Source organism: Cyanistes caeruleus, unplaced genomic scaffold (genome assembly GCF_971803275.1).
Source record: "Cyanistes caeruleus unplaced genomic scaffold, bCyaCae1.hap1.1 HAP1_SCAFFOLD_65, whole genome shotgun sequence".
Lineage (NCBI taxonomy): Eukaryota > Metazoa > Chordata > Aves > Passeriformes > Paridae > Cyanistes > Cyanistes caeruleus.
In genome coordinates this window covers 3000169-3014354 of record NW_028255884.1, presented here as the reverse complement: position 1 = coordinate 3014354, position 14186 = coordinate 3000169, and the positions used below count along the sequence as shown (strand labels likewise).

Below are 14186 nucleotides of genomic sequence, written 5' to 3'. Positions count from 1 at the left end.
CCAGCTCTTGGATTTTGCTTTGCACAGAGGCAGCTCTCGCTTAGCAGCTCCTCTCAGTAAAATCATTTCCATGGGGGGCTTCTTCCCTGCTCACCAAATAGCAATTCATGCAAAAGCAGCACAAACTGTTCTTCCTGTCCTCCTATCTTTGCCAGAGAGTGCCTTTCAAAGGGATAATAATTGGGAGGGAGGGGGTTTACATTTTCCATTGCAAAGGAGCCTCCTGCCTCCCTTAGCAGGCCCCTGTCTTTCAAACGAAGACACACACGGTCTCCTTTTGCACCTTCACTTGGCCCCAGCCACTCCTGATCATATGAAGGAGCGGCTCAGAAGAAGGGGCTGCAATCCCCCAAGGCCTGGGCTGTTCCAGGCCGCTCCTGGTGCCTTGGGCTGTTGAAGGGGTGCCGGGGTGGCCTTTGTGACACAGGCACAGGGTGCCAGGGTGGCCTTTGTGACACAGGCATGGGGTGCTGGGGTGGCCTTTGTGACACAGGCAGGGGGTGCCGGGGTGGCCTTTGTGACACAGGCACAGGGTGCTGGGGTGCCCTTTGTGACACAGGCACGGGGTGCTGGGGTGGCCTTTGTGACACAGGCACGGGGTGCCGGGGTGGCCTTTGTGACATAGGCACGGTGTGTCAGGGCCCGTGGTGACGCGGGACCTTGCGGTGCCCAAAGTCCATTGTGACATGGCAGAGCCCCGCCCCGGCTGGGGGGTATATAAAGGGCTTGTGGGGCCTGGGTCAGTCCCAGGACAGTGGCTGTGTCCAGGTACTTGTGTGCACCAGAGGACTGCAGGCACGGAGGAGGAGAAGCGAAGCCCAAGTCCCAGCCCCCCAGGCCCTGGCCCGGCTCACAGAGAGCCCAGGCCTTGAGGGAGCAGCAGGAGGAGGCTGAGAGGGCAAGCAGAGGGAGGAGAGGAGCCGTGGAGTCCTGCGCTGAGGAAGAGCCAGAGCTCTGCTGAGGAGAAATGAACAAGTTCCAGCAAGGGACTCCAGGGGAAGCCTGCACTGAGCCACAGCTGTCCCCAGGAGAAGCCCAGAGCTGCCAGGAGCTCTCTGAGTGGGATGAAGGCCTTGAGCAAGAGCTGGTCCAAGTATGGGGGAGCTACTGGCATTTCTGGGACTGGGATGAGGGCAGGGAGCAAGAGCCCTCCCCAGTTGTCTCCGAGTGGGGCGAGTGCAGGGAGCAGGAGCCGTGGCAGGCGGACAGCGATCACTGTCAGGAATTCTCAGATTGGGAAGAATCTCCTGAGCAGCGGCTGTCCCCAGGAGAACTCACGAGCCGCTGGGCACTCTTGGACTGGGAAGCTTGCCGCAAGCAAGAGCTGTGCCAGAATGGCCAGGAGGTGACTGGAGGCAAAGCAAAGAGAAAATCGTCCAGCTCCAGCTGGGATGATGACAGTGATGGAGAGCTGGCTCAGGACAGCAGGGAATACTGCGACATCCTGTGCAGCCAGCTCAAGGCCTGGCAGTGGGAGGATGATGACTGGGATGAGGTGAGCGTCCTGGAGCTGCACGAGGAAGGAGAAGAGGCCAGGCAGCAGAGACTGGCAGATTTAGCCCAAGAGGGAATCCTGCTGCCTGTCCCTCGAGAAGCTTGGGTGGAGTGCCAGGAGCCCGAGCTGTGCCCGCAAGAGCAACTCTGTGCCGGGCCTGGCCCTCTGGCAGCCCAAGCCATGGTGGAAGATGTCTCTTCTCCTGGGCAGCCACTTCCCCACAGGAAAGGCCGCTCGCTCTTGAGGCGGGCGCTGCAGGGGCTGTGGGGGCTGCGGGGGCTGTTCCGCTGCCCCTGCCTGGCAGCACAGCCACAGGATCAGCACCCGCTGCCAGCAGCGCCGGGCTGCAGATGGCGGCTGCCCCGCGGCCTGCCCGGCACCCCGAGGGAGCCGCACGGGCTGCCCCGGCCTGCGCTGGCCCTGCAGGCCGAGTTGGCCCCGGCCGCTCTGCAGCACCCCCGGGGCGGCTCCCCGAGGGCACACGGCAGCCCAAAGCGGCACCCAAAGGGGGACCCTCGCTGCCGAGGCTCAGCGCCTGATCCCGGCCCATCGTCCGGCCGGGAAGGCACCTGGAAAGTCATCGGCTCCCAGCGGCAGCCTGGCACCGCCAGCGGCACCCCTGCACCGGGTCCCCGAGGGCCACAGCCACACGGCTCTTGGCCCTTTGCAGGGACACTGGCTCCAGCTCCTCCCTGCTGGACTCCAAGGCCATTTCCTCTCCTCAGGAAAGGACTCCATGCTGATCCTGGGGCACTTTGGCCATGAGGAATGGACACAGACAGGAGGTGTTGCTCCCAGGACACGACGGCGGCCTGCTGGACTGCAACACACACAATTCTAACAAAAGAAAAGAAAGTTGTGTTTAGGAAGTAGTAGTAGGAAAGAAAAAAACACCAACCCCCCCCACTAAAACCTGCATAAGACCCTCCAGAAACCAAAAAATGATCAAGAATAAGAATAGGAATATTAGGAAGAAGAGGTAGAAGCTGAAGTAGATGAAGACGTACTTAAAACATGGAAAATTAAGAATAAGAATAAAATGTTGGAGTCTGGAATACATAGTGTGTGCCCTTGTTTCTGGTACTTACTTATAAGATCCAGGTATAAGTTCCCCCAGGCAGGGCAGGTCCCTGGGTGCTGCCCCTGGCCCAGATAGTTTTCAGATGGGAAAACTATCAGAAGTAAGGTTTTAGAAGACAAAATATCTTCCCTGCTGACAGCACCGTAAGGAATAGCTGCAGGGCAGAGTTTTAAAAACAGAGGTTGTCTTGACCTCTCTACAGCCTTGCATGGTGCTCAGCATGATAGATCAGGGGAAAAAATATTATAGTGGGTCAGACACATCTCATTGCAACAGAGAAGCAACAGCACCCCTGATTTTTCCATGGTTCTGGATGACAAGAACTAGGATACTGCATTTAATATGACTACAAGAAGGGTTTGGAAAGACAGAGTTCAGAAAAGAGGAACAAAATAATTAAGGGACTAGAGGGATTTACCTATGAGGAAGATTAAAAGAACTAAATCAATATGTCTAGTTTGGCTAAGTGATAACTAAGGAGAGGCATTTCAACCATCTACAGATATTTGACTGACACACACACACCCTAGGGAAGGAAAGGAATTACTTAGCAGGAAACAAGCAGGCATATCAGGGAGTAATGGAATGAAATTAAGAAAGAGAAAACTGAGGAATTTAAGGCAAATCCTCCTGACAATGGGTTCTAATAGTCTGTAGAAAACATACCAGCATATGTGCAACATATGGGAACAGTCTTGCATTGGTAAGGAGGGGGACTTAACTGACTTGATGGGCCTTTCCAATCTCAAATATTTATGATTCTATAATTGAGCATTATTAAATTTAATGACATGTGCCATTTTGTTTTCAGCAAGTTCTGACTGTTGCCTCAGGTCATAAGTGTGCAATTATTTCCTAACTAAAGGTCTTATTTTTTTACTCATGAATCCTTATGAAATTAACTAGGCTGGTCTGCTATTTTTTTTTTTTCTTAACTTAAATTGAATTTCTATTAATGCATTTTCTCTTATTTCCAACCAGCAGCTCTCTCCCTCAGTTAACAACTCACAATTCCCTCTTTATGCAAGGCAAGCCTGCACACTTACAACTCCGTGGCTCGGTGCCTGAACCTGCTCAGCCTCAGGCTGAATGCCTGCTGTGTTCAAGGGAGCTGCTGTTCCCAAGCCCAGATGAGCACAGGGGCTCTTCTTCCTCTGAGGATGAACTGCGTGCAACAAAGGGGAAAAAAAAAAAAAAGTTACATGATATTTTCAGCTAAGAGCTGTTTACAGAGCTTTGAAAGCAGATCACGGCCAGATGAAAAGCTTCATGTCACTGCTCACCCCTGTGTCACAGCACCACTCAGCAAATGAAAACAGGTGTTTATGTGCTATTGCCCAAGCTCCTGGCCAGGATCACAGCTGGTGGGTAGCAAGTTTCCTCTATTTCTCTTTGGCAAACTCCTTGGTTTTGATGCACATGCTTGCCTGTGCCAAGATATATTCCAAAATATCCCCCCAAATGGGTACAAACCTAGGGAGTGATCAGGAGGCTGTGGTCTCATGTGAGCAGTCATTTTGGGGATCCAAATGGTTTGTTCTGCTCTGTCTCAGACAGTGTCTGCTGCCTGAGTGTGCTGCAGCTTTTGCTGATATTTTACCATTGCCCGTGTTACAAGCACAGTTCCTCAGGAAGGTTCATACAGCCTAATTCTTTATTACCTAATCTATTATTAGGTGAATTATTACCTAAATCTATCTTTTGTCCAGGAAAGAGTGAAAGGCCATCTGTGATGCCTGCTGCTTTTGTGATACTTTCTTTCGGTTTCCCCCAGTAGTGCAGCTGCAGACTGGGCACGCTGTATCATCAATATCTGACACTCACACTCCCTTCACTCTTGACTACTTGCTTAAAGCTCCTCTCTTATTATGTGTGCTGGACCCCAGCCTCAGCCAGGGCAGTAAATGGCAGCAGTTTCACATCAGGATGTGGTGACAGCAGTGCCTGCAAACACTCTGCTGTAGCACTGGCAGCGTGGGCTCCCTCCTGAAGGACGAGATGGATCTTCCCCAGCCCCGACAGACAGAGTCCCCTCTTTGCTACCTGCCCCTGATCCTGAGCCCAGAGATGCTGTCTGCCAGCACGTGTGAGAGCTGGTTCTCTGAGGAGATCAGAGGATGTGAGAGCCTGGCAATTTCATCCCAGAGAAGTAAATCCTCGGTGAAAGAGGCTGGGTGCTGGCATTACAATATGCTCAATGCTAATTACCAGAAATCTAGTTTCCAAATCTTTTCACTTTTAAGATACCACTGCAGCAATCAGGCTGAAGTGGGATAATTAAACGAAGCACTGTCTCCTCTCCCCTCCTCCCCCCATCATTCTGCAGCCCTGTCTGTCATTTCCCAGCACGGAATGGCTGAGATGTGGGAGGCTGATAGGAAAGCTCAGTATGTAAAATGCTGAGTGCATTTTACAGGAGGTGTGGCTTCAGCACAGCTTCCTCACTAGGAAAGAGCCACAAGGAGCCCTGGCTGCTCCTGTGGATGGTTTATCACTGAGCTGAGTCCAGTCAAAAGTCGGTGAAAAAGATGTAGGCAAAGAAAGAGAAGAAGGAATGAGAATATTTTCCCCTTTTCCCAAAGCAAGAACAGGCAAAATCTCGCTCTCCTTTTGAAACCCACAGGTTGTGAATCCAGTTTTGGCAGCTGTGATAAATGTCCTGAAGCATCCAAATACTTGGGGTATAAGGAAAGGATTACTGCTTGTCAGAAGTTGTCTATCTTTTGAATATTCTGCCCAAAGCAGCAAAAAATTGAGTAACAACTTGGCACTGACAGCTCTTCCTTAAGATACAGCAACCTCAGCCATTGCCTTAGTCCACAGTCTTCTCTCTGTCTCCACGGCTTAATAAAACAACTTTAAATGTTGCAGTTTTGGTCTTAAACCAAGAAGAGGAATTGTTCTTTCACATTGTCACGGTTTTAAAGCAGTAACTAAAAAATTACTAGAAAACTTCCTTATTTCTTGCTGTGAGATATGGGTTAGAGCAAGAGCAAAACAGGCTTAAAACTTAAAAGGAAATAAAGGAAGTTTATTAACAAAACTACAAGAATAAGAAAACTAGAATAACCTCCAGAAAACCCCTATTTTTCCCTCACTACCCAACCATTCCCTTGTTCACATGACAACATAGAGACAAAAAACTTTGGAACTTTGGTTTAAAACAGTCCCAATTCCTGCTAGAGTCTTTTCATCAGTCTTTGTAGAGAAACAGAAGTCTTCTTCTGCTAATCTACGGAGTTTCTCACAAGAAAACTATTTCTGTTATAGCTTTCTATTTCCCTGATGTCAGCTGCCTGGAAATCTGTCATCAGTTCTCTCCTCCCATTTCACATCGCTCTGAGGTGTGTTATGGGTCAAATGAGTCTAGGGATGTCATTTTTAAGGATGAGTTATTCAAAGGCAAAAGTTCTCTTCATCTGTCTCTGTGAGCTTCTCTGGAAAACAGTTTTCTCATTGCCCTCAAGGCCTCAAATCTTCACTCCACTCTGTTTTAGCACCCCACTGTATCACAATTACTCTACTTTTTGCTCAAAACCCACACTTTGAACACTCCGTTCCTCCCCATATACTCTGTCATGAATTAAAGGAACTTTATTCAGAACACTATTGTCCATCTCCATTGCTTTAACAGAAAAATATTTCAGCTTAATTAAAGCATCTCTTTATTCTCTCTTCCCCATCTAAAACTTAACTCTTTTCTTCACTGTCTTTGATGGTTTTATGATGTCTTCTTCATGTTATCTCTCTCTTTCTCCTCCTTCTCTCTCTCTGGGAAAAAGGAGTAATCTGTCAGTCTCATCCGGGTAGTAAAAGAGTTAAAGTCTTGGAAAGCTGCAGATGTTCGTGGTGTCAGGTTTCAGTTCAGCAGCAGAAACTGCAAACCAAGCCAGGCCGGCTCCGTTTCCCCCCTCCCACCCTCTGTGGCCTTGTCCAGCCTGGAGGGGGGTGGGGAGGCTGAGACAGAGCCCTATTACCTCATCAGAAGCCAGAAACCAAAGAGAACAAAAGAACCCTGGCTTTACATCTTAAGGTGGTGTTCACAAGTTGATCTCACTTCTCAATGGTTAAAACCACCACCAATTCTCAGAAATGACCAATAATTGGTCACAAGAAAAAACTCTTATCAGCCTCTTACAGCTTCAGCTTCCTCCCAGCTCCCGAAGCTATCTTAAAGGTAAAATCACCCCAGGACAACTGTGCATCTCAATACCCAGTTCCTGTAACTCTCCCCCTCTCTCGGAGCCTTCGTTAACAATCCAACAGAAAAATTCTCCGGACTGTGCATCTCAGTACTCAGCTCTCATAAAATCTACTCAGACTTTTCCTCCCTTCTCGGAAACTTAGTTAAAAAACCAACAGAAAATATGAATATGCAACAAACTTCAGAAGAAAGAAAAAACTGAGACTGCACAGCCTCAAGCTGTAAAAACTGTATCAAAACTCATCTCTCCAAAAGACAGGCGGTGAACTTGGGGGAATCAGTGTGACAGAGGCTGGTTCAGAGTTCACCCAGCGCCGATCCTGAGCTCAAAGCTGATTGTGATTGTAGTTGTTTTCATAATTTGATTTTGCAAATTTTTCAATAAAATTGTTATTGATAAATTTGGCTGAATTTCATTTATTACAGTGTACATGCACCTCAGCTGGGCTACTGATTTCACCCCTACCTCAGGCTCACCACCCTTGGGGCTGCTTCCAGACAGCCCAGCTGCATCCCCTTCCCCCTTCAAACCTAGTTTAAAGCCCTCTCAGTGAGTTCTGCCACTTCATAAGATAAAATTCTTCTACCCTTAAGAGAGATGCAGCCCATCCAGTTCCAGCAGGCCGGGTGCCAGAAAAGTTGCCCCAAGATCAGAGAACCCAGAATTCTGCCGATGACACCAACCCTTGAGCCACTTGTTGATAATGTGGGCTCCCCTGTTCCTTTCACTTCTTTTCTGCCACCAAAGGGACTGAGGAAAAGTCTACCTGTGCTCCTGCCCCATCAACCACTCAGCCAGTGCCCTGAAGTCCCTTTGAATTGCCCTGGCACTCCTCTTTTCAATCTCATCTCTGCCAGCCTGGAGTAGCAGCAGTGGATAATAACCAGAGGGCTGGATCAGCCCAGGAAGTCTCTCAGTGATGCCCCGTAGCCGAGTCCCAGGGAGGCAGCAGACCTCCCTGTGGGATGGCTCCAGTCAGCATGAGGGGCCCTCTGTTCCCCTCAGAAGGGAGTCACCCACTACAACCACCTTTTTTTTTCTTTTTAATAAGCTTTGTAACAAAAAGCCAGGCACTGGTAGATGGTAAAATTCTGATTTATAAATATTTTTCCCATTTTTTATTGTTTTTTCCCCTCTTCATTCCAATAGCATCACAAGTATTGAGAATGAAAAAAGGCCACAGTCCATCATCATTTTCACCGTTTTACAGACGTTTCTAAGAATATTCAGGAATGAGGATGGGCAAAAACAGCACTGCAGGAGCAGGAGTTGACTTCCAGTCCCATCAGAAAGGAAAAGGGGATCTTCCTGGAAAAAAATCCAATAATATTTTTAAAAAGCCCTAAAAAGTTCCCAAATAAAATAAAAAATTTGGGCCCTCCCAGGCCCTGGTAGCCTGCTGGGCTGGAATTTCTCCTATTCCACCTCCAAATTATTCTTTACCAGTGGATTTGTCTAGAATTTTGTCCCTACTTTTCCCTATTTTTCCTTCTTAAAAATTCTTTTTTCCCCCAGTTCCTTTCTGCTTGTTTCCACTATGTTTTCCTCATTTCCAGTGCTGTATGGGATTTTTTTGGATCTGGATTGTGTCCTGCCTCTCTCCCCACCTTCCGGACCCCTAAATCCCAAAAGAGAATAACCCAAAAAACCTCGGAAGACTGAATCAGTACAGGTGGCATTGTACTGTCATTGGAGTGTTCCTAGAAAAACGGGCAGAAATTTGGGATGAACATTCCCTCTCCAGTAGATCCATCAATACCTGCAATGCAGAAGTGGAAAAAGCTGCTGAAATTGGGATTTTGCCTTTCCAGGAGAGATTTTGAACCTGGCTTTATTCATTAACCTTTCAACGTGCACAACAGAGGACGGAACACGGCAGGGCCTTAGACACAACTTTGGTCCCTGACACACACAGGCTCCTTGTCCCACTACTGGCCTTCAGTAACACCTTGAACTCCACAATGCTGTGGAGCCGGGCCTTCAGCACAGGGACCTTTCCAGCCTGATCTGCGCTCCTTCCTCTGCGTCTCTGCACAAAACACGGCGCAGGAGAGAACGGCAGGAGGGGCCTGTGTGTCACAGCGCTCTGGATTTGTGACCCTTCAGCTCCACACAGATGCAGGTCAAGTGAAAAAGGAAAACTGTTTATTGACGAAATGCGAAGCAAAGGGATGAGCAGAGGGGCAAAAAAGGGGATGGGGAGTGTCTGGGGGCTGGAAGGAGGGAGCTACCAAAAAGGGAGGGAGAGTGGAGGGAAAAAGAAGGGATGGGCAGTGTCTGAGGGCTGCAGGGAGGGAACTGTCAAAAGGGAGGGAGAGTGGAGGGAAAAAGAAGGGACGGGCAGTGTCTGAGGGCTGGAAGGAGGGAGCTACCAAAAGGGAGGGAAAGTGGAGGGAAAAAGAAGGGATGGGCAGTGTCTGAGGGCTGCAGGGACAGAGCTATCTACAGGCAGGGGGAGAGCGCTGAAGCCATGTGAGCTTCCCACAGGCTCAGCTGTGCAAGTCATCAGCAGTGCCTGGAGCTCCAGCTGGTCTCTTCTGGTCTCAGCGTAGTCTCATCTTCCACAGCATCTTAAATGAACACTGGTTCTCCTAAGCCAGCAGACAAACGTAGCTCTGCAGCTCTTTTAGAGAATATCTCTTGAAGATCTGTGTTTGTCTGAGAAGGGTTGTCATCTCTCCTCAGGGCTTGAAGTGCTGGAAGAGAGGGGTACAGAGCCACGATCAGAGCCCGGATCTGTGGGAATCCTAGGAGAAAGTCCTGCCAGGGCCATCCCAGCCTGCTCTTACTGTGGCCACAGGAGTTAAGGGGCCAACAGGACCACCTGCAAGGTACTGGATACGAATCTCTCCCAACTACATCACCACCCAAATCTCTCACCCTGCATCCCTGAAATCTCTCTGTGATATTCCCACACCACCAAGGTGTCCACACAGAGAGAGAAGCCCTCTGAAGCCATGGCACGGATTACAGCTCCCTGCCCGGGCATTTCAGATCCCCCAGTGCCAGCCCCTCACTGCCCGCTGCCCTCACTCACCCTCGATGAGGGCCTGCAGCTCTTCCTTCTGCCCCCTCAGGTGCTGCCCGGCTATCCCTGGGAACACAGAGCCTGTCAGGGCCCCAGCGGCACAGCTCCCTGCCAGCGGCGCTGCCAGCCCTGTGGCCACACGGCCTCCCGCCCCGGCAGGGCTCAGCCCGGGCCCTTGCCGCATCCTGACTCAGCCCAAGGGCACGGCTGCCAGAGGCCGGCAGCAGCAGCCCCGAGGGCAGCCGGGGCTCCAGGGCGCCGGGCCCGGGTGCCGCTGCCGGGGCAGCAGCCGGGGCCGGGGCCGAGCTGCGGCGGGGCGGGGAGGGAGCCCGGGCTCGTGGCTCACCGATGAACCTGATGGCCGCCTCTTGCAAGGGCTCCTGTGGGCAGTCCAGGTACGGCAGGGCCCGGCGCAGCTGCTCGGCCGCTCGGTTCCTGTCCTGTGCCAGCTGCAGAGAGCGGCAGGAGGGAAGGGTTGGTGCGGGCTCTGCTCCTCGGCCGGGCACTGCCTGCGGCCAGCCCCGGCCTCCCGTGCCCGCCCAGCCCTGAGGCCCGGCCAGCAGCCGCTGGCGCCGGGCTCTGGAGGGGGCAGAGGGCCGGCGGCTGCCTGGGGAGCCGCGGTGCCGCCCCTGCCCGCAGCCCCAGTGTGGGGCTCCATTGGCACCCGGCTCGGGGCCACAGGAGCCTGGAGAAGAAGCCGTGCGGCCCAGGGAAGGGAGCAGCGTGTGGGGCACAGGCTGGTGCCCCTGGGTGCAGCACTGGGCAGGGGTCACAGCTGCCAGCCCCACACACTGAGCACCGGGACCAGGGGGCTTCTCAAATTTGAGCTAATCCAGGCTGCCCTTACCAGACACTCAGCAAACTTTGATAGCTGCTCCTTCCTAATCAGCTGCTTCAGATTCCTCCTCTTGAGGAACTCGGCCACACGAAGCAGCGTTTCTCGAGAGGCCTGGAGAGCAGCAGAGATGCAGAGAGGGCACTGCAGCCCAGGGCACAGGACTCTTGTCTGGGTGACAGGGCCCCGAGGAAGCCGCAGCCTGGAAGGTTCCAGGACAGGAGGAAGCCAATGCCCTTCCCAGGGATGCACCAGCATCACACAAAACCTGACCTTCGCCACATGCTGGTTCTCATCATGGCAGTGGATGAAGAGTGGAAGCAGGCTCTGGTTCAAAATCTTCTCCAGGGGCTTCTTTCCCTCATCCACTACCAAATCCATCGCCTTGAAGAAGAGATCAAGGGAGAGCAACTGTACATGGCTGTGGTCCTGGAGGAAAAGAAGAGAAAAAGACCTTAATACCAATTCCCCCAGGCTCACCTGGGCAAAGGCCCAGAAATCTGTAAGATACAAAGTTTCTGGGCAGCAGCCAATGCCCGTGGCTGGGGGCACAGAGCCTTACATGGTCAAAGAGCAGCAGGAGTGCCTGAGCCAGCTTTGGGGCAGTGGTGCTGCATATCATGATGTCTTTATTCTTGAGAATACTGATGAACACACGGAGGGCCATGCCAACTACATCTCCATCTGCATCACCCAGCAGCTCCTGAAGGCTTCGAGACAGGCTGCACATTCTTATGGCCTGTGTGGAACACAAGGCTGTGCTGGGAAGCCCTGAATGGCTGCAGTGCCAAGACTGCCCTGGCACTGCAACCCCACCCTGCTGCTGCCAGGCCCAGAGGCCAAAGGGCTGTCCCAAAGCACTCAGGCAGGTGAGGCAGGAGAGCTGGGAGCAGCTGCCTCAGCTCCTGAAGCCCAGCCAGCCCAAGGAGCTGCTTTGCTCAGCACAGCTTCAGCCGCTGCCCTGTCCTCACCATCGAGGGTTCCTTGCTGAGCACCACGAGGCCTCTGAGCGCCAGGCGACGCCTCTGCCTGCACTCACTCTGCAGGTGCCTTGATGTGATCTCAAGGACACTGTCACCGTGTTTAGTCAAGTCCAAGCACTCGAGGACCTGAAAGGCACAGGGCAGTGACAGGGGAGCCAGCTGGCAGGAGCCTGGAACTGGGCAGGGCTGGGCCCAGGCAGCAGCACAGGGCACGGGCACCGTCCCAGGCAGCTGTGGCTATGCAAGGGGACAGGGCTGGCAGGCAGCCCAGTGAGGTAGTGCTGGCCATCAGGCTCACCTCCACAAGGAATGCCAGGAAGGACAGATCACAGCATGGCTCCTCCCTTCTGAGTGACTTGAGCAGGTCGAGTGCAATATGGGAACAGAAGGGGATCAAGCCACGGAGCATCTCCCTGTCGGGGGGAAAACAGCACCAAGACCCTGATGGTGGGGGGGCGGGGGGACAAACCTCTCCCAGGAAAGAATCACAGAGATCTGGCCTTTCCCCAGAATCCCTGGAGGGACCATGGGTGCTTTGGGAAGTGGCTCCTTTTGGGCACCCTCCTCTCAGCCTTTTCCAGTCTGCTTAGCCATCCCTCAGTGACGAGGCCCTCTGGCCAGGACCACAGGGACTGTGTGACACACCCCAGGCACAGGGCACAGATTTCAGAGGCAGTTGGGAGAAGTGAGGCTCACCTGGCCAGCAGACCCACGGCATAGTGCTGGGTGTCAGCACAGAGCAGCGTGTCCCAGCCACGCTTGCGTCCCATTTCCATGACCACACTCTCACACCGCAGTCGGCAGAGCAGAGATTTCATGGCCTGCACTGCAAACCTGTGTGCAGAGCAAAGCCCAGGTCACACTGAGTGCACTGGTGTCAGCCACAAGGGCATGGGAAGGACAGGAGGACTGGCACCTGTTGGGGTTGCTGGGAAGGCGATGTTGCTCCCGGCATGCTTTCCAGAAGCTGTCAACTTCCACTGGTGGCATCTGCTGAGTGGTGATGACAACATGGAACAGCAGAGCCACAAACAGGCGGGCAGAATAAAGCATCATCGCCTCGCAGCACTGTGGCATCTGGACAATCATCCAGAGCACCAGAGTTGCCTGCAAAAGAAGCACCCAAAGACAGCGTTCAGTGCCAAGGTGTCCATGGGGCAGGGCCCGAGGGGAGACACAGGGGGAGCAGCAGGCCTGGTGCCCCCTGAGCCTGCCCCTAGCCCAGGTTTCAGCCCAGCGCCTTAGGCAGGGAGAAGACAGAGAGCTCCTGGGGAAGCAAGCTCCAGGTGATCAAAGGCCATGTCCATAAACTCACACTCAAGGGAAAAACGTCCTTGTTGTCTCCATCAGAGGTGCAGGTGCTGCAAAGGGGCCAGTTCTCCATCACACAGAGCAGTGTTGGCAGCACTTTCTCTACTGTTGGTCCCGACGAGCCTATGGTTTGCCACATCATGGCAGCAGCTCTGTGGGATCAGAGCTCTGTGTCAGGGGTGTCTCAGTCACAGAGCCATGCCCTGTGTAGCTGTGGGGACCCAGGTGACAGAGCCCTGGTGCCCTGAGGGGCAGGGAGGGAGCACTGGCAGCAGCATCAGGACACAGAGGGGCCTGAGGCTCCTGGACCTCTCTGCCTGTTGGGCAGAGCCCATTGGACAGGCTGTGCAGGGCCATGGGCCCTAAAGGCTGGTGAGCCCTGAGCTCTCAAGGCACGTGGGCCCCATACCTGTCACACGATGGGGCACAGTGCAGGAGGGCCAGCACCACATCAACAGGGTGTTCTTCAGCCAGCCTTATAATGTCAATTTGCTGCCTGACATCCACAGTGACATGGGACACCAGACTCTGGTGAATGTTCCTTACAATAGCTGGCACCTGGAGGAGGGATGGGGAAGACATGGAGTGCTGTCCAAGGCAGCAACTTCCCCAGCTTCCCCCAAGAAGTGCTTCCCTTCCTGTCATGCTCTGCTGGCCTCAAAGGCTGAGGGGGCCCTGTGGACGTGGCGTGAGGGGGCACAGGATCGTGGGAGACCTCCAGTTCCAGTACCTGACTGGGTACCTGCTGCTCAGAAGAAGCAGCTCTCTTCTCAACAACGTCAGAAGAAATACGAGGGTCCTTGAAATAATCCCATATGAGCTCTTGGCTTATAGTGGGAGTGGGTGTCCTGTTGGCCTTTGCGATGCCCTGAGTCCCTCCGGTGTCATCATTTTGAATGCCCTCAGTCCCTGCCATGTCAGCCTTTGCCCTGTCAAACTCTGTTATAAATGCAACGGCAAATTAAAGATTAACAAAGATTAATTTATTATAAATTAATAAAGCAACAAACAGCGAGGAAAAAACCACAATAAATGGACAGCGCAGCGCTGGGTGGACAGGGTCTATACGCAAGGTATAGGTGTTCCCAAATCCACGTCTGAGGGTTCTCTGGCCTGGGTTTTTATAGGGATTTTATGTCCCCAGGCTAGAATTCCAACCAGTTTCCATTCACCAAATGTCCCTGATTGTCTGGTGAATGGATTTCCTGGCCTAGAACATTGAGTCAGTAAGTATCCGGGCAGAGTCTC

The 14186-nt window shown here is 52.6% G+C and overlaps 2 protein-coding genes across 2 annotated transcripts in view; one reads left to right on the top strand and one right to left on the bottom strand.

Annotated features, from left to right (window-relative positions):
- LOC111922155 (uncharacterized) overlaps positions 1-14186 on the top strand; it is a 130503-nt gene that overhangs the window by 72043 nt on the left and 44274 nt on the right. The window lies entirely within an intron of this gene.
- Positions 8905-13493, bottom strand: LOC147647188 (maestro heat-like repeat-containing protein family member 7). Its single transcript, XM_086872554.1, has 12 exons — positions 13348-13493; positions 12943-13090; positions 12544-12734; positions 12324-12461; positions 11926-12040; positions 11616-11753; positions 11207-11383; positions 10918-11073; positions 10657-10758; positions 10156-10258; positions 9819-9875; positions 8905-9477 (listed from the first exon to the last, which is right to left on the bottom strand). The coding sequence occupies exons 2-12, from the start codon at positions 13078-13080 to the stop codon at positions 9353-9355; spliced, it is 1440 nt and encodes a 479-aa protein (XP_086728680.1). The 5' UTR covers positions 13081-13090; positions 13348-13493; the 3' UTR covers positions 8905-9352.

Coding starts and splice junctions, on each gene's coding strand:
- LOC147647188 (XM_086872554.1), bottom strand. CDS start 13,080: ATGATGTGGCAAACCATAGGCTCGTCGGGACCAACAGTAGAGAAAGTG. Junction 12,462..12,543: donor CTTCCCAGCAACCCCAACAG/GTGCCAGTCCTC, acceptor CTCTGCACACAG/GTTTGCAGTGCAGGCCATGA. Junction 11,384..11,615: donor TCAGCAAGGAACCCTCGATG/GTGAGGACAGGG, acceptor TGTTCCACACAG/GCCATAAGAATGTGCAGCCT.